Source organism: Clavelina lepadiformis, chromosome 4 (assembly GCF_947623445.1).
Source record: "Clavelina lepadiformis chromosome 4, kaClaLepa1.1, whole genome shotgun sequence".
Lineage (NCBI taxonomy): Eukaryota > Metazoa > Chordata > Ascidiacea > Aplousobranchia > Clavelinidae > Clavelina > Clavelina lepadiformis.
The window spans coordinates 10,598,386-10,622,369 of NC_135243.1; the positions used below are offsets into that span (position 1 = coordinate 10,598,386).

Sequence of the window (23,984 nt, forward strand, 5' to 3'; positions counted from 1 at the left end):
ATATTATGTTTCTACGGCCGAAAAATAATGTTTTGCTCTTTTACGTCACTATCTTCTTTCAAATGTTTTTAATAGGAAATAAATATTATAATTTTTACTCGTCGTGGGATACCTAACTTTGTTTAAATAACCTTTATAAACCAACCCATTCGATTGGCCCAGGATGTATGGTAAAACGATTTTTTTTTCAAATAATATGACGTAGGAGTACAACATCTTCCACTCGATACACCATAACATTCATCTTAATGGTTGTTTTTCTCGCTGGTTTTTGTTAATTTGATCTGCTGATTTAGGCTTTTCTTTAACTGACACTCTAGATTTTTTCGGCCGAAAGCATATTGCACATCAGCAGAATCACAATATCACTCTAAAGTAAACGCTACTTTTTTCTTGTTTTTTCTAGTGTAAGATACCGCACATATCCTACCACAGAGGTGCTTTAGCCACGGGTCTACGTACACACCGACTGCTTCCTTACACATATGTACATCGTTGTTATGCTTCTGCATACCCATTGGTCTACATAGTTTATAATACTTAAGCAAACAGGTACTGTAATGCACACAAACACTATGATGATAGTATAGCGGTGACGTAGAATATGTTACATTTGAGTTATTAATTATTATTATACAATACTATGTAGGCTACACGTAGCATGATGTAAATAACGATGTTTTTCGCTGTTTAACTCATATAGTGATATAAAAACTGAGGCTTGTTTCAAATCTCTTTCTCTCTCTTTTTACCCTTCCCTCTAATTCATCATGCAATTCAAGTGATTAGCTCTATTCCGATTTAAAATGGATTTAAATTTGTTTCTGATGTGATTACGACTGTATTTTGGAAAATATATGAATTTAGACTTTATCAATGTCGTGCTGACTTAAAGAAACTATCAGAGATAGCATAAACAACGGAGTCAAAAATAAGAATTTCTAATAGGAGTTCTAAAAGAAAGACTAAAGCGTTTGGCTTTAGGCCAACATAAAACAACCAACATCGCCATACCCATAATAGTAATAAATTGCTTAAACCGTAAACCAATAATTTACAAATTATGTGATACAATATTAAAATGTAATGTTTAAATACGTGCGTAAAAACATCCCGTGGCAAGTAGCATTTTTTGATTTTGTTGTCAGTTAGACCAGTGTTTGGCAACCACCCGGTCCGTGAGGAGATCGTTACCAGGCCGCATTTCTTTTCCTTGTCTGTAGTGCAATTAGGTTATCTTATTTTGTCATCAAAAAGGTTATGGAGATCCGTGTTAGTTGATTTATCCTAACTGCAGGACATCATAATAAACGTATTTGTTACATTATAGTGTGTAATGGCTGCCATTACATTAATGGTTGATTTGAAGGCCGGTCCATGAAAACTTTTAGTTTTAAGCCAGTCCGCAGTGCACAAAAGGTAGTCGACCCCCGGAGTTGGACTAAAGAAAAAATAAACGGCTTTTAATATAATTTCTGTATTTTTAGATAGTCTTTTGTTTGTAATTTTGAACTCTTCTTTCAGTGTTTTTTGGCAAACTTCCCGCAAAAAATGATCTGTTGTTTATGAAATGCATGATTAAAATATTGCATTTTGCTTGCCAAAACCTTTTAGAATTCATATGTATTGAGTGCATGCAACGATCCAGTCTGTACGATGAACCACATTGTAAGACAAGCAAAACTCACTCTTATCTGGAAGTGGTTTTATTCTGGAAGTTAATTTATTTACAATAAAGCATTATATACATTTTATTTTCTATTAAAAGTTGATAACAATACGTTTACGTGAACTAACGTTGTAATATCTAGAAAGATTTAAGCCCAATATTGTAAAAGAAGTTTTTTTTGTAGCTTTTTTAGTTAATTTGTAAACACAAAAGATTTTAAAAGTTATTATAGGTTCAATACACATAGCGCCCAACAATGTTTCATTTCTTTATGAAAAGATTGACTAGCGTGTATAATGGTAACAATAGCAAAGCTTTTATACAAATCCACTTGAATTGATGCATACCGCATTCACAACTACCGTGTATCAGATAAAATAACGTGCCCTACAAAAATAACAAGACAAGAAAATTTACTTCCGGGATAGATCTTAATATCGTTCAACAAATTATTTTTACACTGCAGATGTGCTAATACAAACGTCTGCGCGATGTCGTTGTCATGTCAGATGAGGAACAAATTGTCCTTTGCTTAGCCAAACAACTTTTTAACAATTGATGTAATCCCTTTTTGATTTTGCCAACACGTTTTTCAATGTATCTCTTCATAAAAAAATAACGCTTCAAATATGAGTTATACGTAATTAATTACATGTTATTGAAATTGCTTACGTCGATGGTAGCGGGATTTTCTGTACACCCATTCCGATTGCCGTTCGATGTATTCCAGCTGATATAGTGCGTATTAGGGTCATACATCTGCTCACAGAAAAAACATCAATGTTGACAGATGTGTCAAATTTTAAATATCAAAAACTTTTACTCGCAACAAAAAGTGCGTGCACTTATAAGCTTTACTGTACTCTATTTATATGAAGTATATTTTGCCTGGTACAGGTCAATCATCGGTTGTTGCAAATTTTCTCTCATCATTAACTTCCAGGATGCATATAACTTAGAAGTATTTCGAAAATACGGTATTTATGCGTAACCTGTTTATATTTTGCAACTAACAAATTCTTGTAGAAGCAAAAAATTCCCTTGTATATTATTATCCCATTCTGTAGGCTATACCCTTACTTTTAGCATATGTTTTATTTTGATGACTATATCTTGAATGTACAGGTTGCAAATATCTTCCAGCTTTGATCTATCCTTTCCATTTGCTATATTAGCAGGAACTGTTGTCTGTATTCCTTGTAATTGTCTGCACAATATAAGAGTTACCGTACAAATTGTGCTATTAGGAGAAAATATTGTGGACCTTACAGTGAATAGATCAGCATCTCTAATTAATTTGCTGTAATTTATACGTTTATCATGTTCCGTAATAAAAAAGTGCATAGACTAAATGTACATATACCTCGTGCGCTGTGTGTTTTCACATGAACGCAATTGCTTTATACTTTTACATTGCCTTTCAAAAAGGTTTAGCCACTGACGTAAAGCCATGTTTTGTGATTTTCTTGTGTCATGCTGAAAAATTGGAAATTGCTTATGGAAATGCTTAGTTAGAGACAGTACTTTGTACTAAAAACGTAAAAAAGTCTGCTGAAAATAGTGCTATAGTTTCAAGATATTACCGAACTCTCGTAGTCGTTTTCCAGTATTTTTTTCTCAGCAAGTTTGGCAGACACCAGCAAAGGCTGAATTTTACGTTGAAATTCATTACAAGTCATTTTTTTGGCGTTAATAACCACTGCTGTGTATAGAAGGATGAGCGCGGGGGAAACTGTAAATATACAGCATTAAAAACAAAACTTTTAAATACACAACGATATAAATACAATAAAAATAGACCAAAAATGCATCAAATAATTGTTTCCACAAAAGAACTTAACGTGTAGCGGCCTTGGTGACATTTTTAATACCATTACATCATTTCTTGGAAAAGGTTTTTCTTGCCAAGTGATTCTGGAGAAACTTGCGTATTCACTTGTCACCTAAATTTAGCTATAGGCTCTAGTTTCAACGGGCAGCGTGTGTTTCTTGGATATTTTTCGTCTGCATGACTTTCGATCTTAGGATCATAAACAAATTCATTTCTTGCGTAGCACCTGGTACTATCGACCAGGGTATAATTTCGGATATTACATGCATTATAAACGTGACTTGGTTATGGACTGTTGTTTTGGCATCAAAGTTACATAATATAACACCAACGCACAGATAAAACAGGAAATTGACATTTGCGATCATTGAGTGTTAGCTCGGAGAAGGTCCTGTTTGTTCATAATAAAAATTGTGACACAAGAAGTACGTAGGAATTCATTATTACCTATTTACAATTAGCAATTATTGCTTCAAAATTAGCATCATGTCAGCAAATTGTTTGCAGGTTTTTATCAAACTAACACTTTACAGAAATATATTCGTAGTTCAACCGTTATTTGTGTGGTAGCTGGGGTGGATAACGAAGGCTGCTGAATATGTGCCTTACTTAAGGTGAGAGGCAAGTGGAACAACAAGTTGGCCTTAATAAAAAGTAGTTGTTAGTAAATATACTTCTATTGATTTACCATAAATTTTACAAAGCCATGTAAATCTTTAACTTTTTTTTTAAGTTTTCTTTTTTAGAAATCGCTTTTTTTAGAATTCAATAACATACGTCTTCTTCAAGCTTTGTATAACCTGGGCTCAAGAAACATAAAAGCTCAAAAAAAGCTTTGTATAACCTGGGTTCTTGCGAAAATGTTTGCCGAGTTAAAGGCAACCGCTCAGTCTGAGGATAAATTTTTATACCATATACGATAAGTTTGTCATATGTAGTATGGTAAGTTCTTCGTACAAATTACGTGTAAGTAACCTATACACACTTCGTTTCTAAACTTTTTGCTAACGCTTGTTTTAGACCAGTGGTTTTCAACCTGGGGGTCGCGACCTTTCGGGTCGCGCCTTTTCTCTGGGGGTCGCGAAGACGACAATTAAATACCAATCACTCTTACGAGAATGCCAATTCAATAAATGAGTATATTTTTCAACAGAGTGGTATCATAATTTATGTTATTTTTAAATTTATTTTTTTGTGCTATTGCGCATGCAATATTAGTCGCGGTTTGAAAAAGGTTAACAACCACTGTTTTAGACCAATTGTTTAAGTCTATTAAGCATTTAGTTCGCATTGCATAGGCCTACGTTTTAATTTAGTTTACAACATAAAAAATAATATACTTACCCGACAAGACAAACATCTTTTAAAAAAAGCTGGTAAAACTTTATGGATTACTTAATTAATTTGATAACAGTACTTTAAAACTTGATGAATTAATCCACCCTGTCCAGCTGGCTGTGAGTGCCAACTGTTACATAAAAATTAATTGCTATCAGTATTTATAACACAACGCCCGTCAGCATTTTTCAAACCAAATCTCGATCAAAATTCAAATGCGTTTAACCGACCAACTGACAGTTTTTGTGTATTGGCTGCAAGGCTATCACTTATAAGCAAACTATAATTATAGTTTGCCGTGTTTGACGTCAGACCGAAACAAGTTGCGGTTTCTAAAGCGTTTCCACGAAAAGAACGTGATGAAATGAAATAGTTATCGAATGTTGATAATATTTATTGCAAACTTAAAAGGGCAATATCCTTCAGTAACTTAATTGCTCTGCGTAAAACAAAATAGCATATTGCTTACAAAAATGAAATTTTTTTACACTGTAAATAATACCAATACAAATAAACTCCCATACGAAATTGTCACAAAAAAAATAATCTAGGAAACATTGTTTCAAAATTTTTCAAGTTGAAAAATTCCACTTTGTAGAAACAACAACAAATGTTGTGTGTAATGATTTTAATGTTGATCCCAGCTCAAAGCAAGCTTCACTCCTGGATGAAATGCAGAACCTGAACAACAAAATTACGCATCTGCATGGCCGAGAAATTCGTCCCATTACCATTAAATTTGTGGAATAGGCGTCTATATAATAGGAAGCAAAAAACATCGCATGTGTTATATAAACTTGCATACTGCAAAATGCATAAAAGATCTAGGAATGAAATGTTGGGAAGATCGGGGGTGGGTCGTTTGAAGCAAAAACACTGAAGCCAGAGTTAAGTTATACATGCAATCATTTAACAGTAATTGCAGACGCTTCGGGTAATAACCATATATTTATTCTCAATGACAATGCAGAGTAAAATAATAATAGGATTTTTTTTAAACGTTAGGCCCCAAATTTGCCACGTTCGAAAGATTGCTAAGTTAGATACATTTCTGGTAATCTAAAGAATACAAGATGGCGTTTTGTGTTTTGTTTGCTCCGATGGTAAAGAAGAACCACTTTTTCTTCTTGAGTCGCTTTGGCAATAGTTTTGTGAAATTAGAACTTCCGTGTTTTTCAATTTTAGATTGTTGAGTAAAGGCTTGGTATATATGGTATGGTGGCATGATAATTATCTTTGCGCGATTTAAACCCGACGATGATTCCTCATCGCTCGAGCCCCGGTTACCGAGCTATAGCCTTTGTGCAAGTTTCGTTTTATTATTCTTTTTTTTATGTGCAGTATTGCCCATATTGCACAAATTTATAACTATCTAACTGAACAAGTTTATATAGTATTGCACGCAGATGCCGTTAATGCCTTAATTGCCTAAAAGAATTACAAAGGTAAGGTGCCACTGGGTATCGAACACGGAACCTGAGCGACATTTATTGCGAGGCTAGCGCTCTAATAATATTTTGAGTTTTTGAATTTGGTGCAAATCTCGGCTTAAAATGTTTCATCAGTGTTTACACGATTGCACGTAGCCATCCATTTCAAACATAGGATCGGCTATAAAAATAATTATTAGTTGAAATAATAACTGTTGAGGTAAGTTAAAATACTTTAAAAACTTGTAACAAAGTCAAAAAGATTTCATGCTTGGAAACTCGTACAAATGTATAATGCTCTGGCAATAGGTTAAATTTTGTGGATTTAGATACAAGTTTGGCAAATTATTGAGTTTTTCTGGAAATTTATGTGAAAAAAAGGCCTTTTAAACCAAATTTTCCAATGCTACGCGATATCAATCATTAAAATCAGAATTTTTCGATTAGAATGAAAACTGTTTGTACCAAAAACCTTCATGGATACTATACACATTGGACATTGTTGAACGAATATGTTTAAATTGGGGTCCATGTTCTTTAGTTTTCATTGCGAATTAAACGGAGATTTTCTATGCCCAACTATGATACAATTTGACCATTTTTCAGTCTAAAAAGTAAAATTGTTAGATCAAAGCTAATAGTTTTTTAAATCAAGCATCTCCTTATTCATAAATTTAACTGGTTATATTTTTACTAATTATACGGTTTCCTTACTGTTCCAAAAATTTGTTATAGTATCTATCATGCCTTAGTAACTTATACCATTTTTTAGTTTATCGTCATTATTTTCTAACAAAACAAATTTGGTTCATTTTTACGAAATGCCGAAGTTTACACTGGTACAAAATTCTATAATCGCGATTGTTACGACTTAAACTTTTCAGAATCATTTTAGGGTTAGTGAAAAAGTAATGTGACATGTGGAATCAAAAAATAAATCAAATTAAACTTTTAGTATTTTGGTGCTTGAAAATGTAGGTTTTTTTAATTTTTTGCTCTCCTTTAAATACCGTATACACACGTGTTCTTATAAAAATGTTGCTCAGTCAATAGTCATAAAATAGAACACTTGTAAATAAATCGAAGTAATACTAGAACGACTTAAAAATGCTGAATTTTTTACCGCAGTATTTTTCAAAAAGCACATAATTAAGCAATGAATTAATTATTATATAAATAATCTAAAACAAGTCAAAAAGTTTAAACTTGTATATTTCTTTTTAGTGGTATAACTTACAGTTGAAAGTTAAAGAATAGTATATACTATAGAACCTTTGATGCAATACTTTTTAGTTTTTGACTGTCTGTGGGTTGGTACCCAACAAATAATTTTGATCATTTCTGTCAGTGTTCTGTGACAAGCTGCGGGCGATATGAACATTTAATGAACACTTGAAATGCACCTCCTGAAGAGTTGTGTTTAGATAATAATAACTTCACAGAGTGGCGAATCAAACCAAAATCAGATACAAAATCCGTTTCAGTGCGTACTTTAAGACGTGTATAAAGGTGAAAGACGTCATAGCTTGCGCTTTAGATTTATTCCAGTCATATTATCTTGTTAGTAACGTTATATTTACTATCAAAGTTGTCACGAACACATGTTGCTCTGAAAGATAAGCTGTTAATCGCTTATGAATTGATGTCATCAATCGCTTTCAAATCACAAACACATGTTACAGTGTCACGAGAATATCTTTTCACACCTGTTTCACAAGCACTGCATTTTAATGTTGTAACACCCAATTTGTAAAGCACTAGTTTACGGTGTAAGCTGTTTATGACTACTTAGTGCTTGTTTTATATTTACTACCCCGTAAACTGTTAGGGAGTTTTTACCTTAGTGTGGGCGTGCACTGTTTTTCTGCTGCATTATATTGTACAGTAATTTAGTCCAATATGTGTGTGTCATCTGTTTCTATAGGTGCTGTTCATTACTTCATTTATGTGTACTTACGTATACTTGTCGGTTTTCATAACTTCTCTCGCACTGTCGCACTTCTTTACCATTTACACGTGCAGGTTTTTTTTAGTTTATTTCTTGTTCCGCGTCACCGCACTACCCCTGTAGGCCTATTTGGTAATTAACGCCCCGCGCTTATTTTCTTGCTATGTGGCCAAGATTAATTCTGTGTTTTGGTTGGTTGCTCGGCTGACAAGTTTTTGGGTGGAATTGAGTTAGTCTACGTTTGGTTTGAATAAAGAGAAGACGTTTGCTTTTATCTAAGAAAGACTCGTAAAAATAAGAGAGTCTGGCTGATTGACTAGCCGTTAAAGCGGGGAGCTTACCTGGTCAGAAAAAGTTTGGTTACAACAGTACTTTGAAAAATTCATCTGCTAATATTATTTTGTTAATCCTGTGACAAGTCTATTCAGAACGACCTTTTCCCGCACACTCCAAATGCACTCATAACATTAGGTCTTCCACTGAATCGTTCTTATACGTCCAAATCTTCTTCAGTCCATGTTATAGTGTTAAAGTGCGGATGTTTTACTAAGATTTAAGTTACAAGGTTTGTATATTGTCTGTTAGTAACATATAAATGTAATGTTGTTATATTGCACAAAAAGTTGCATGTTATTTTTAAAAATTTTCTTTGGAGTTTTATCATCAGTGTTAGATAGAAATTCATCTTGACATAATGCTTATCGTTCAAACGCAGGTTGAAGTCCTAGATGAACGAAATAAGAACTTGATTTAATTAGTACTGCCAAGAAAATAAAGCACGACTTTTCAATTTTCTTCGCAATCCAATTTGTTTTATTAATGTAATAATGTTGCTTGAAGCTGCTTAGGCTATAATTTTACTGCTTTTTTGTAATTAAAAATCTTTAAATACAGTATCGGTTTTAATATGCAGGTTGTTATTTTTTGCGAGAGAAATTGATGGCTTTTTGCCGTTTGATTATAACTGCATGCCATTTATTTTATCCTTTTGACGTCAAAACGCAAATTGAAAGGTATTTTTGTGCATTATAATTATGGCAATTACTAATGTCAGATTAATCTAAAATTAGGCTCCGAGATTCGATAAAGTTTTGTGCCATTGCTGCTCATTTCAGACACACACCAAAGTGCGTTCACAATGAAATATAAGCCAACAAAATTTGTCCTTTAACTAAAAAAGGCAGATCAAGATCAATTACCCAAAACTGTTTCTGTATAATTCTATGCAAATTTTAATGAAAAGCATATTTTTTGAGTAGAAACCAATAAAAGTAAAGGTTTATATTCGTATTATTTCTGTTAAGGTCATCGTTAAAATGTCTGTATTTCTTACTTATTGAAGAAATAGATAACTAATCATTTATGAGTGTGACGTATCATTCAGTTTTCACAAAATTCACAGGTACATTTCAACCAGTTAACGCGACGACGCCTTTATATACATTGGCGCCTAATAAGCCAAATCAAGTGAATTAATAATAATCATTACAAAGTAAAATGTTTTTAAATGAATTGTATTTTAATACCAAATAGTTACTGGAAAATATGGAGCGTGACTTAGTATACATACAAAACGCTATAATAGACCACATGGAACGTATAGCCATTCTCATACTCAGACTGTTAGATATTGAATGTGGTGCTTTTGCAAATAAATTTTGTACCATAGATAGGGCTAGGGTTTAGGGGTGTTACTTACACACGAATAAGTGTAATCTGTACTTAAACTTTATATGCTCGTCAATAGCTTGGTAAAAAGGGTTTGGTGACACTTGACGCTTAATCACCGACACATAATCACTAGGACATTTAATCACGCGACACTTAATCACGCGACACATAATCACTTGGACATTTAATCACGCGACATTTAATCACACATTTACAGTATCGAAAATTGCATGTCTACACACGAAAAAACAACTATAAACCTGAAAAGAAATTGTTAAAATAATTAAACATTGCTTGCGCAGATAAGGCTACCGTACACACTAGGTAACAATGTCATGCATGGGAAATGTAAGCAACTGCACGAAGATAAACTAAAATCTCGCTTGACAGATAACGGTCAACTGTGTTTTGCACGCGCAGTTTCAGTGCCTTGTACCGCATTGGAGGGATCACGACATATGGCCGCGGGAAAGTGGCCGCGAACAAACTCACCGGGGTCAACTGAACGTGACGTAAATTGACCGCGGACAAACTGACTGTGACATAAACTGGCCGGCGATGAAATTAACCGTCGATAAATTGGCCGGCGATCAAATTAACCGGCGACAAATTGGCCGTCAAAAGGTCAAAATTCTAATTCACTATCTAGTCGCTATCTAGTCACTATCCAGTATGTGTATTGCAGTCAAGGTTGCCACTCGTAGAGTTTTTTAGCCCCTTGTACGGTGACCCATATTCATAGATTTCTTATTGTTACATGCATTTTCCCCGTCTAGACGAGTTGTTTGATGAGATTATGAAACAATGCGTTGTAGCCTATCTCATGTTGTAACAATGGACTCATTGCAATAACAATGGACACTTTAGTTAAGTAAATTGTCAGATTGAAGCTGTACGTCAGGACTCCCCTAGTTTTAAGTCTTGGTTATGGTTATACTAATAATTGTAAATTGCAAAAAGAGCCCAGCAGGTGGAGACTGGAGAGTGAGACAGCAGATGAGCAGAATCAGCGGATTGAACAGACAGGAATCAAGTGATCTTGTTTTGTACATTTACGAGTTTGTGTTGTTTAAGTGAGTTGCCAGTAAACCCGGTGTAATGCCTATAGCCACGTGATTGAGATACTGAATTGAGATACTTTTGCAGACTAGATGCCGACACTTTTAGAATAAAACTGTCTTTTAATGTTGTTACTCGTATTTCTCGTATTTCCGGAAATATTTCTGTTAATTTCAATAAACGTTTCAATGTGTATTGAAATAAAAAAAAATTTTGTTAAAAACAAAGGAAATAGTTACAAACAAATATTTACATATCATATACTACCATCAACTTAAACACAATAATTCAGCACATGCACGATCAATTTACCTCCCGGTCAATTTTCATTCCGGTCAGTCTGTTCCCGGTTAATTTCATCGCCGGCCAGTTTATGTCGCAGTCAGTTTGTCCGCGGTCAATTTACGTCACGTTCAGTTGACCCCGGTGAGTTTGTTCGCGGCCACTTTCCCGCGGCCATATGTCGTGGAACCCGCATTGGAATAGAAGGTTGAGTACCAGCAATTCCTTGCAGAAACGTTGCACGTTGCATTTGAATGTCTTTTTCAATTCCCTGTATGAAAGTCCACAATGTCGGGTGGTGGCATTGAAAAAGCACTTCGAGACCAAAATGCCAACTTTCGACTGCATTTGTGGTTCTTGCAATGCAACCTGCCCCGGCTTCGTAATGATTCCAACTTTCGATTGAAAAGATGGCTGAGCCGTAATTTTCACCACGTCCCGGACGTCGTCTGCCTCTGATATATGTGTGTTCGAAATACGAAAGCAGCTCAGGCATCTTCTCGTGATCGGGCATGCTATCAGCTAAGATCAGAAATGACTCGACTACGTCAGAGGAAGGAACCATGGCTAAGGCTGGTAAACACCGAACAGCTGTTCTTAATTCGTCATCAGACTCGTAGTCACATTTCATGCCAATTTCATTAACTTTGCGCAGGACGCTTTGCGTAAGGTGAAAATAACAACTCCTAACATTTGCAGTAGGAAATGCTGTGAGGAAAGCACTTACTGCGGCAGTCTCAAAATCGAGCAAAACGCATTCCGGTGCAGCAGTGGGGATCATTGTTTTAATTGCATCAAGGATGCGATCGTACGTTGCTCGCGTTTTATTTTGAACGAGGCAGTAAACTGCTGCAGGAATAAGACCGGGAACAAGTTCAAAATGTACTGTGTACAGTTGAAAGAACAAAGACGGTATAGACAGCCTATAGAATAGACAAAGGCGCTGTCCAAATGCTGTCGCGTCCAAGTGATTATGTGTCGCGTGATTAAATGTCGCCTGATTAACTGTCCAAATCGAGTGATTAAATGTCCAAGTGATTATGTGTCGCGTGATTAAATGTCCAAGTGATTATGTGTCGCGTGATTAAGTGTCGGTACACCGCTAAAAAGTATGTGACAAAATATAACTTGTATACATACTAAATAAACTTGCGATAATAAATAATACCGCAGTTATAATTACAATAATCACAAGCTGCAGTTTGTCAAGTGTTTATTAAACATCCTATAACACAGTTTTTACAGAATCAATATATTTATGAGGGGGGAACGACCTCGTAAATATATCTATGCAATGAAAAATACCTCCACGACACCAGAGATATAGTATCGGGAAACAAAAATTAAAATTTGTCGATACTTCTTAAACGTTATAGGCTATAAATAATAGTACCTTTGCTTGGGTTAGTTTACATTGGAAATGAATAGAATTGAAGATCTTGTCAAAAATGGATACTTATTTATGCTTATTGTAAAACTTTGGACTTTTGTGTCTGCAAACATCACTTATGAATAATTTTTACGGTTTTGGTTATAGTTTTGAGATTAGTATGAAATGAAACGCAAAAAACACCACTAATGTGTTTCATTAGTTGTATCTGATTTTAATTCTTATCATTGATGATGAATGCTTGTAAGACGTATATGAAGTTTTTCTTAAAAAGGTGAAACCTTTACAGCATAAGTTACAAATACGTCTTAGAATTTATTTTTGCATGTTAATCTATATAGTTTTCAAATTGTTTGAGTAATCAGCAGAAGTGTCAGGTTTAGTGATAAGGCAATCTTCTACAGAAAATTCTAAAGACTCAAATCATGTTTGGTTTGAAAACAAGTAGGTGTAATTATACCTATACATCATTGACGAAGGTTTAAATTTGGGTTTTTATACGCAATGCGCACGTCATTGCATCTGTGACCATAAAAGATCCGGAAAGGAAACAAGTCTCGCTGATCAAAACAAACACGATGTATACAGGTCGACAAACAATGGCATACGTTTATCATTGATTGTCCAAACAAAAAAAATTGTCCAAGACTAGTTGTTTTTGGTTATGTCAACAAAATACCGTCATATGAGTGGGAAAGAACGGTTTTGTTTGCTCGGGTATTAAATTATCGACGCCAACTTACGAAAAATCACGATTTTATGTCTCTGATCGCTCATTATGTCGACATATTTGAAGCGTATATTGCTGACAGTAAACATTCTACGCATTGTATTGCAAGTAAACATAGAACATAAGTAAACTAAGCCAGCAGTTTCCGGTGTTAAAGTTATAAATTCATGGTGTGGGTGTGTTACTCCAGTCAAATTAAAATTCAACGTGTTGAAAGCAGACGAGATTTTCTGGAACTCCTAACTTGAAGGACTTCGTGTATAACAGGAAGGTTGGTTGTTTTAATGCCGAGGCGTATTTTTGTTTATATCTTTTTTCTCGCTTTATTTGTGTCTTGCAGTACAGGCATAACGACATAAATGATGCAAACGTTAATACAAAACATAAAACACATTATTGCAAATAATGGCGGTGCTGTGAAATTGTTCCACATTGTTATTAAATTTAAGCAACTGCCACAGTTTTAGCAGCAGCTGCTACTTACTGTCAATGCATGAGTACGCTGATGCTTCCAAGTAGCAAAGACGTCTGTATCATATAGCCCGAAGGTAGTTTCCTTTGATTTTCGTTAACAACGGTTTAACGTTTTCTGAGTTCATAGGCCAACAAAACAGAAAAATTAAAGTGGCACTTGCCAATAATCCCTTCTAATTAACTTAGTTTATGCGGTACGGAAATTAACAAGCATAACTGAGCCGACCTATACTTAAAATCTGTCAGCGATTTTGATTCAATTTACACAATTTATTTTGAAGCCTGCTTGACCACAGGATTAAGAAGGACTGAAACTTACCTAGAAATCACGTTTTCAAAAACCTTGAAGCACTTTTTGTCTTTAGCTTAAGTTTTAACTTAAAAATCACACCTTAAATTACACCTGCAGTTAGTTGAACTAAAACATAGTTGTACTGCTGGGCTTATATCTATGCAAGAATCTTATGTTTTTTAGAAAACCTTTTGGAACAAACCATCATTTCTGAGGAAAAGCTGTAATCATGCAACAGTGGAGGATTCTTTCTACTTATCTCTTGTCCATAGCTTTACTCATTGTCGGATCAAACGCAAGATATGTAAATCAGTTATCGAGTGACCATCAATTTGCGGCTGACACACAAGACTTAACAACGGATGGAGAAAAGTTCCCGAAACTTCATAAAGCGGTAAATAACTAATTGCTGTTAAAAAAAGAACTACAGCAATAATAAAGCAAGCAAGTTAAATTTGTGTACTGTGTTCACAGCTAAAAGCGTGGAATATCACTGAACCATATGACATACCAGAAACTTATAAGGAACTTTGGCTCGAAGCGCTTGACTCTGTAATCAGGTATAATAAAGCAAAAACAGTGTTCTATAACAGTTTGAAATTGTTAGATTCATATTTTTAAAAAAACTAAAAAAAGTTATAAATATGTATCACGTGTTGCAAGACGGCGATCGGTCAATTCAACCCACGGTCAATTCAAACCATGTACTCTTCACCCCACAGATGTTGGTTGAGTTTTCTTGTTGGGTTGAACTGTCCTGGGTTCAATCGGCTTCGAACCAAGCAAGACCTGCTTGTTCCCTGATTTCTTTTCACTTGATCAATAATCGTGCTGAGAAGATGATGCGTTGTTTCACTTTTTGCTTGCATTAGCTTCTTTTGATTCTGTTAAACGTTTTCAGTTATTTGATTCGACACGTCGAGGCAAATTCCGATTACGACAACGACTCGAATGCTCTCTTTAACGACGACTTGACAAATGCAGGAGAGGATGACGTTTTCACACTGTTGTCACCGAGCGACGAAGGAAAGCTCCCCAACCATGAAGAAGGTCAAGAAAACCTGTTAATGGAAAGCCGATCCATAATGAAAAGAAATCCTGAAGGCGAATTGTTAAAGATTCTTCGTAATCTTCGAAGAAGAAATAGAGCAAAAAGTTTGAGCATGGAGATTCTTCACACCCTGAACCAGCAACTTCTACGATTTTAAAATAGGCTTACTCTACTTTGTATCAATTATAAGGCTTCTATCGATCGTTTTAGACAGGCTATATTAACATTAGCTTACGACTGATGTGTGTTAAGTTGTATATGAATTGGCAGAAAATCTAAAGAGGTTCTGTGTAGAATATACTGATGGTTTGCTGTATGAATTTTCTTGTTACTTTATAATAAACTTGCATTCCTTGTAACTGGATCTGATTTCAAGACAAAGTAAAAGTACCAGTAATAACTGCAGAAATTTTAAAAATGTAACAGACCTAACAAACAGAATATAAAAGAAAGTTAACTTAAAAATAAATATAACTTTAAAACTGTCCTAACACTTCATTTGGGAATTAAGACTTGCCGTATGCATGGGGTAGACGAAAGCCACTCGTAGGCTACAAGTAAAACGGATTGAATTGTCCTTTTTGAATAAATGCGATTATTCATTTCATTTTCGGTCAATGGCGTGGTGGTTATGAAAAAAATTGCTGGTGATAATAAAATGCGCTGACGAAATCTTTCATTTTCTAAGAGTGAAACTTAAAAACACAGTTTGGTTTCCAAGCAACTCCACAGGTGACTTGTGCTTAAATCAATGGTGGTTGGCAATTGACACTATTTACAGCAGACTGCTTGCGAATTATAATGATACCAATAAACAGCGTGAAACAAACAATTACGACATCACCTACAATACAAATCCTCTTTGTACTGAATGGTATCATAATTTTTACCCACGAACTAAAAAAGGTTTCAAATTGAGCTTAATTCTAAATTCTCCCCGCTCAAACTCGCTTGCAAGTTTCACTACAAAGAGTTGATTTAGAGTATTTGCTTTTTTTTGGCTGATATGTAGAAGAGTCCGTCTGCAAACACATGTGCAAAATCTTATCCCTAGCTTCCCCAATATGCCTACAAGGAGTTACAATTTTATGTCGGGCTTTTATGGTAAAGGCTACTTGCTTTTTTTCGTGTCCTATGGGGAGACTTTTCGTAAAGTTAGGAAACAGATTAAACACTGTTAAAGGCAATGTTTATGCTTAACCCTAAATACATTGGTCCTACCGAAACCTGTACATTGCAAACATATATTTAGCTTTGGCCTTCAGGCTATAGCTTACAAATCAATCGGTGTTGAACCAAGAAGTAAAAAACGTAAGAGAAATATAAATTAACTTATGGCTTACAGCGGAAGCATATAAGCTATAGTAACAATATGACCTACAAATAAACTTTAACATTTCGGCTGGAATAGCTGGTTACTTTAAACCAGCTAATACGTCCAAACCGTGGCCCAGTTAAAGGTTTTTGATGTTATGATATCGTTTAGTATAAAGTTTGTCACCACCAAGTTTGTTAAAACGTTTTACTTACAAGTACAAAGTGCAACAAGGCCTTAAAATTGATTAAGTTTATTAAATTTGTTCTCTTTGTATTGATCATGTGTAGTAGTAAGTTATTAATAAGTTACTCTTGTAACAAAAATGTCGTCATTTTAGCCCAATAAAGCAGTTCGGTTCCACATAGCCGCGTTAAATAAATTAAACATTTATACGTCATCACGTACGTACAATAAAATGAAGTTATTAGCCCGTTACAAAGGTCTACTTGTTTGTTGTTTCCGGTAATGCCAGGTAAATTGGAAATCTGAAAACCAAACACTTCTCTAACTATAGACTTACAATATTATTACACACTAACTGTAATTCAACGCGTTTTAAAACTTACCATACAGGTATGATGATCATAAACTTATATTCAATTGACTCCACTTTTTGTTTTTATTGTCATTCTTTTGTCAGTAGACAATGTTTCGTCCCCTGATTTCCAGTTAAGAAAATTATCTTAAAAGTTTTGCTTCTGCATTTTTCTTAATGAAAAAATTAAATTTGTTTAGTGCGTATTGAAGAAGAAGGATGAAAGTTCTGCGCTCGCCCAGGCAGATAAAGCTATAGTTTCAGTCATATACAACTACATAGGTTATAATAAGCTATATAGTGAAACCATTAAATATTCTGAGCATTCCAGTACTCTGTTCGAGTACGTACGAAAAGATACCATAGTTAGAGATAAAATTCGAATTTCGTATAAAAAGAGGGGCAGAGCTTGTAGTAACTAACAAAAAAAAACGATGACAGTCAACAATAAACCGTTAAACAAAGCCAACTTAATTCCAGGGTTATTAACCACAACCTAAATTTTTTTAACATTCGGTTTCGGAACCAATACTGAACAACATAGAACAACAAAACAATATATAGAAGCTATCATTTGCGATGAATAGAAGGGTTTTATACTGTGTATAAATTATTCATCAGATCATTATCTTAATTGTTCTTAACACAAACTTTCGGATAACTTTAAAGTAACTTAACCTGGGTGCAATAAAATATTATATGTAAGGCATACAGTATGTATATGGACATATACCAAAATCTGGTTAAGTCCAATAGCCTGAAAAAAGCATCAGATTCCGTGGATGTTTGAGGCTGATTAATTATTTATAGTTGAGTGAAAAACGTCATGGTGATCGACAAGGCCCAAACAAGGGTAAGAGCAATAGAAAAAAAGCTGATTAAATCTGCATTTCGTTATACCAGAGTTAAGAGTACATGAATATTCACGAAAAAGTTTTGCGCATTTTGTACCATAACAGAAAACGTTTTGTAAACTATTGGTAACAAAAAAAGCAAAAATATATGCGAAACAAAAATACCTCACTGGGCCAGTTTGTGCAACACGTAACAGAAAACAGATAAACTACAAAACAAAGCATCTTTATGAATACTTAGATATAAAACAATAGAAGTGTTAAACTGCAATATGATTGTTACCAGTTTTTTGACCTAATTACCCATTCAGATACGCACTAGCAAGATTGTTTAACTTAAACATAACAATATAAGGTCCTAGGCGTTTAATGTTTTATTTTTCAAAAGAAAACGATAAAACAATTTACTGTACAACTATTAGTTTATTTCACAAAAACATTGATTGACGATTTCTTGTTTTGTGATCTCAACCGGTTTTTTATAGGTGTGTAACATAAAAGAACGGTTGCATGAAAATTTTCCTTTTTCACTCCTTCAATATCAAAGTACCCTCAGTACACGAATATAAACGGGAACTGTATATTTCTCCGCCGCAACATCCATTGAAGAGAGAGATGTAAGCTTTTTCGCCTCCGCAACAGCCTTGAACACGTGCCCTATACCAACGAAGATATTTCTCGTTATTGACCCAAAAACTTCAGCAAAATCATTAAATACGTACTGTTTAGTTGTGGACTGTGGTGATAAGTATAAGAAACTGCAACTTTGTAGCAGGATTGGAAAAGATTAAAACAAAACTTGCCAGATTGGGGTTTCCCCACAGCAAAGCTGCTTTCCTGGTTTCAGCAAAATTGTTCCACAGCATTCTAAGTTTTTGTTGCCGCGTCTTGAATTATATTTAGAATTAACTTTACAGCACTTAAATTGAAAAGCAAAAAATTCCAAATCAATTGCATTTCCTGTACCGTAATTTTCCCTTGCAGCACTTGTGGCTTTGTGGATCATAAGGTATTCCTTCACAGTTATATTTCCCATCAGTGATGTTTGTCTTGTGCTGATTTGTTGTCGTCGTTGATTGAAGTGAGGTTGTTAAAGAGGATACAGCTTTCGGTGCCACGGTTGTTGCTAGCAGTAACATAACAGAAATTTATTCAGTTCGTTTCATTGCATTTATAAGTGTTGAAGTTGCAAAATAAAAAACCTGCAGCGGGCAATGAAGTTCTTTCGCAATTTCCCTGGGACAACGAGATGTCGTCAATCGCAACATCGCTTTGTGATAGAAATCCTCGGGTAGCGTGAAATTCAAACTAATACCATGCAAAAATATTTAGAAATAGAAAAAAAAAACTAACATTACAAATCAAAAAACTTTTCGTTTTTTAAAGAAACTTTTCAAAACTTTTCAACAATGTTGAAACGGGGTCGTTTGCACGGAAAAGTGCGTCGGGTTTAATTTTTTGGATTAAGTTGAAATATCACTTGCTAGACAAGTGGAAGCTACGCAAGCATATATGTACCGCTTAATCCATAACTCTACAAAGCAAAAATATTTAGACAACTAATTTTACATTTCTGGTTATTTTACAATTGAGCATTATCACCTTCTTTGTGTGAATAGTTACTTTCTTAAAATATCTATAAAAACTATAGTTTCTAACTATAGTTCTGCAACAAATATTCAACTCTTTTGTAAAACAATGCATAATCATTTCATTTATGTTTTTAATTGTTCACGATAATTATAGGAAATACTGTGAATAGCTTAACTTCCAAAACATACGTAAACAGCTTCTCTGTAATTGAAGCTTGTAGGAGATTGCAATGTCACGGCTTTTTCTTTCCAGTCTAGACCGTTTATACTCTGAGGCCCTTAAGCAAGAAAAAACATGACAGCAATTACAAAATTGCAAGTTGTATGAGGACCATTCTATATATCGAAATGTAGCTAATAGCTAAAATAATGCAGCTACTAAACATAGACGTTTTATATGATGTACTGTATATGTCAAGGTCTATGCTATAACAAATACCGAAAAAAACAATACAAGAAAGCGATAGTTTCAAGCTTTTTGAACGTTTTTCGAACCATTTTAATGAATTTTTGTAATTTTAAATTCAATAAAAATATAGCTACATGAACCTCACTAACTGCGAACAGTGAATCGTTCAGTAGAACATTTTCATCTAAACGACTCAACGACTGACAACGATTTCAATTCTTTGCAGCAGAATTGGCAGTTTTTGTGCTTAGCGAAGTGGTAAAAGACACGCAACATTTAAACAAGCCGATACAGTAACATAAATACAATGAATACAAGGTTTAGCCTACAATGTAACGTTACCTACATAAGCTACATATTGTCATTTAGATTTGTCCGTCGTTTAGCTGCATTTTGCCACCAGGTCAATCAATTAAAACAATTCAATCAAAATCTCAAGAACATAAGCATATAGGCAACAGCAAATACAGTTTATAAAAACATTTTATGAACAAATAAATGTAACATACTGTAGCATTTGCTGTATATTCGTATAGCAACCGTACCCTTCGTGAAAAAACAAACAAGAGTTTTTTATGAGTTTGTGTGCTATGCTACGTATCTCCCTGCAAACAATTACAAAAATGTAAGAGGCCTGACGAGATAGGGTTCACAATGTTTTATCTTGTTTAGCGAACACGATCAGAATTTTGTAAACAAACTTCGCCTAAATCTGAAAGCTAAAAGCGTTAGAGAAATCAAAACACAGAAACGTGGTTTTACTTTTCTTTTTAAGTAGGGTTCAACAAGTTCAATAACGAAGACATGTTTTGACATTTTTTGTTATAAAAACCCTATTTGGCTTAAAAGTGTTATACTGTATACATTATAAGAGTGCCCTTAATTTTAACCCCAGTGAACGTCCAAATTTAGCGTGGGCATGGATTATCCATTTTAATTTTAAAAAAAACAGCCTGCCGAGCATTAACTATAGTATTTGTCATTTTAACATTCAAGTTCAAGAAATCAAGTTAAGAAAACTTGTTACACGTATCATTGGCAAAACTTACTAACCGGTTAAAGACAATACCAAAAAGACCATTCCCGGTAAATTAGCAGCTTTCTTTGAGGGACTCCAATAAACCTTGAGAGAACCCATTCCGCTACCCAACATGTGATACCTGAAGATAGTTAACGTTAATCTTTTTTTAATGGCTTCTTGGTGCATCTGTGCGGTAAACAGATAACTAATCGATGCATGAGTTATTGTAATTACAGTACGCTTTCGACTGGTAAAAAATGTATGGGAAGGTGGTGTAAAATCATACGTAAGTTCGGAATGTTTTAAACCTACTTTTTGTTTCAAGGTAATGAAAAAATTAGGTTTATAAATGAAAACACTAAAGCCAAGTTGCGGTCTCTAGTCTTAATAATAGTAGCTTCTGTAAAAATAAAGAAAATATAATATCTACAGTATAATAATTCACCAAAATCTTAGACAATAATGTGGCTGATCGCTCATTAGCACGTAAGGAGTTCTAAAAATAGCTTTGTTTCCAAAAGATAGTCCTGATGCCTCTAAATATGCATAATGTCCATCTAAAATACAAAATGCTATTAAAGCAATATAAAGCAAATTCTAAAATGTTTGGACAATTTACACTTATGTTTTGTAAATTGTTTGCAGCCTTTGTGGAAACTATATAGCAGGGGTGGCCAAACTGCGGCTCTTTGAGCCTTTGATTGCGGGTCTTTAATGAATTAGCATTGTTGAATTAGACATGCATTTTCCCGGTCTAGATGAGTTGTTTGATCAGATTATGAAACAATGCGTTCTGTCACACGTAGTAACAATGGACTCATCGTTAGTAATAATCAGATTACACTCCAAAAAGTTCATTATTGTACAAAAGTGTGCTAACTTGTACACTGTAGTTAAGTAAACTGTCAGATTGAAGCTGTACGTCAGGGCTGACCTAGTTTTAAGTCTTGGTTATGGTTATACTAATAATTGCAAAAAGAGTTGGTGAAGCCCAGGTGGAGACTCATAGTATCACCACGCAGCACTAATGTTTATCAATAGCTACACTTCGTTGTGAGTGAATAAATTCGTGTTTTTTATTGTGTTTGTGTTGTGGCTCTTTTAAAACTGGAATTTGTTATATGCGGCTCGAGCATGAAGCAGGTCTGGTCACCCCTGCTATATAGTATATATAGAAGAGTTAAGATGCAACGATACTCTTAAATTATAAATTTTACTTGAGATGGTGATAGATTTCTTTGCTTTATTTACAGCATAGATTAAACGTGGAGATATAACTTTTGGTTTGTTGACTATGATAACGAGATACAATCTACGATGCTTAATATCTTCGTACAAACCCTTTATTTGAACTACTGCATTCGGGTGGACGGTTATTTTATAAAAATCAATTTTAACAAGAAAAAATTTTTTAGTAAATTTATTCTAGATTTCAGTAAAATTTTCATAAATGCAATGAAGCACTGCGTGCCATACGGTTTTAAATTGTTAAGTAATAAATAATAGCAACATTGTCAAACAACGGGTTATCTGTTCCGTAACTGCCCACATGTTTTGCTTATGTTAATAATGTTTTGCCTAAATTTGCGCGGTCATACTACCGTGCATGTAAATAGCGACTTGACTAGTGAAAGCTACATGGCTTGAAAATTCATCAATGTAGTTTCAATAATTTTATTAGTTTAAACGACTTTTTACACAAATAAGAAACCATGCACTTGAATCTGAGAATACGCAATTACCTTGGCTCAAACGTGTATGGTCTGCTGACGGCCCGGTACGTTTAGTTCTTGTGGGACCCTGGTTTATCTTCCAATCTACTTGGTCGCTTGTACTTTGATTCCAACCAGAACACCTGTATACATATAGGATAAGGCAGCTATAGCTGTCTTTAACTTTTAATTCTAAAATCCCACTTACCATCCGTTTTCGAAATCACAGGAAAATAAAACGGACGAAGTTTCTTCAGCATTGTTAGTTTGTGCAACATTTGGCTTTTTACTAGCGACCTTTTCCTTTGCATCTTTCATGAAGGAGCTTGTTAGAGTAAAAAATGCTAGGAGGAAGCTTGCAGAAGCGTCGGCTGCAATTCCAAATTCGTGGCGATAAGGCACAACAAAACCTTCTTCCAAAGAGGACTGATAAAATGCCGGCTGAAAATCAAATACCAAACCAGTTACTATACTGAAATTTAGAAAAACAACACTTGGCGAAATTATCGTAGATGTAGAGATATATAAAAATAATGTTAAAGATTATTATTGGCATTCTGATTATATAAGTTTTCACATCACTTTAATTTAAGGAGAAAAAATTCAACATATAGGCTTTTTAACTGATTTGATCCACAGTAAAACATTTGAAAAACTTTCGGCCTTACCGCCAAAGGTCTAAGATCTGTATTTAATTTTCATTACTTTTGTTCTTGTAACTATAAAGTTAAGCAGTCAACAAACGTTTTCACTATACACTTCAAAGAAGGGGATATAAGTGATTACTTGAATGGAAACGCAAGTGTAACAAATTAAAAAATTATAAACCAGATTAAAACATTAAAACTAATCAAGGCATGCTGTTGTTCTGCTCCAACAACATTAGACAAAGTAAACTTTACCAAGCTAGGTGGGGATGGTGGCAATATCCGATGGCGTAAGTTAGTAATTTGTCCCAAATTGCTGAGATCCAAGCCACTTGTATATATCCCGGAAGGTCTTGAAGTGCGCTTATCCAAGTTACTAGCAGGTTGAGGCATTTTTTCCAATCCACTTCGTTTTGTATAAATTAAAGCTAATCCTGTAAAAATGTTTACTATAATATATCTCTAAGACGCAATATAGCACATGTCACAAATAACAACAAAGAGCGTCGTTACAAACAGCGTGGTTACACAAGTGTGTTCAACTGATAAAGTGAAAAAGATGATTGAAACCTGCTAAAAATCCTCAGGTGCGCTTAACGACATAGGCTATCCAACTATTTACGTTATGTTAATCGAATTTTCGCTTTAGCACTGAAATTATCTCCCCTGCAATCATTTTGCTCACCTGCGACCTGAAACTATTTTTACATTATATTAGCACGGTAAAAGTG

The 23,984-nt window shown here is 34.5% G+C and overlaps 3 protein-coding genes across 3 annotated transcripts; 1 reads left to right on the forward strand and 2 right to left on the reverse strand.

Annotated features, from left to right (window-relative positions):
• Positions 1-1,690: 1,690 nt before the first annotated feature.
• Positions 1,691-5,072, reverse strand: LOC143453349 (uncharacterized). Its single transcript, XM_076954643.1, has 6 exons — positions 4,845-5,072; positions 3,253-3,401; positions 3,033-3,145; positions 2,750-2,876; positions 2,342-2,428; positions 1,691-2,272 (listed from the first exon to the last, which is right to left on the reverse strand). The coding sequence occupies exons 1-6, from the start codon at positions 4,858-4,860 to the stop codon at positions 2,141-2,143; spliced, it is 624 nt and encodes a 207-aa protein (XP_076810758.1). The 5' UTR covers positions 4,861-5,072; the 3' UTR covers positions 1,691-2,140.
• Positions 5,073-13,460: 8,388 nt separating this feature from the next.
• LOC143451993 (uncharacterized) lies at positions 13,461-15,524 on the forward strand. Its single transcript, XM_076952791.1, has 4 exons — positions 13,461-13,619; positions 14,298-14,508; positions 14,589-14,674; positions 15,016-15,524. The coding sequence occupies exons 2-4, from the start codon at positions 14,344-14,346 to the stop codon at positions 15,320-15,322; spliced, it is 558 nt and encodes a 185-aa protein (XP_076808906.1). The 5' UTR covers positions 13,461-13,619; positions 14,298-14,343; the 3' UTR covers positions 15,323-15,524.
• Positions 15,525-17,799: 2,275 nt separating this feature from the next.
• On the reverse strand, positions 17,800-23,710 carry LOC143451761 (uncharacterized). The gene is made up of 10 exons (XM_076952486.1): positions 23,509-23,710; positions 22,815-23,047; positions 22,637-22,749; positions 21,340-21,451; positions 20,927-21,033; positions 19,654-19,742; positions 19,075-19,180; positions 18,839-18,998; positions 18,676-18,759; positions 17,800-18,529 (listed from the first exon to the last, which is right to left on the reverse strand). Exons 1-10 carry the CDS (start codon positions 23,644-23,646, stop codon positions 18,400-18,402), a joined length of 1,272 nt encoding a protein of 423 aa, XP_076808601.1. The 5' UTR covers positions 23,647-23,710; the 3' UTR covers positions 17,800-18,399.
• Between the last annotated feature and the right edge of the window lie 274 nt (positions 23,711-23,984).

Excerpts from the sequence above, each read along its gene's own strand:
- LOC143453349 (XM_076954643.1), bottom strand. Across the intron at positions 2,429-2,749 it reads AAATAAAACATATGCTAAAA|ATGTATGACCCTAATACGCA; the intron begins GTAAGGGTATAG and ends TTCTGTGAGCAG. Across the intron at positions 2,273-2,341 it reads AAAATCCCGCTACCATCGAC|AGATACATTGAAAAACGTGT; the intron begins GTAAGCAATTTC and ends TTTTTTATGAAG.
- LOC143451993 (XM_076952791.1), top strand. The coding sequence starts at position 14,344 with ATGCAACAGTGGAGGATTCTTTCTACTTATCTCTTGTCCATAGCTTTA. Across the intron at positions 14,509-14,588 it reads TCCCGAAACTTCATAAAGCG|CTAAAAGCGTGGAATATCAC; the intron begins GTAAATAACTAA and ends CTGTGTTCACAG. Across the intron at positions 14,675-15,015 it reads GCGCTTGACTCTGTAATCAG|TTATTTGATTCGACACGTCG; the intron begins GTATAATAAAGC and ends AAACGTTTTCAG.
- LOC143451761 (XM_076952486.1), bottom strand. The coding sequence starts at position 23,646 with ATGCCTCAACCTGCTAGTAACTTGGATAAGCGCACTTCAAGACCTTCC. Across the intron at positions 23,048-23,508 it reads CACCATCCCCACCTAGCTTG|CCGGCATTTTATCAGTCCTC; the intron begins GTAAAGTTTACT and ends TTTGATTTTCAG. Across the intron at positions 18,999-19,074 it reads AACTTCATTGCCCGCTGCAG|CAACAACCGTGGCACCGAAA; the intron begins GTTTTTTATTTT and ends TGTTACTGCTAG.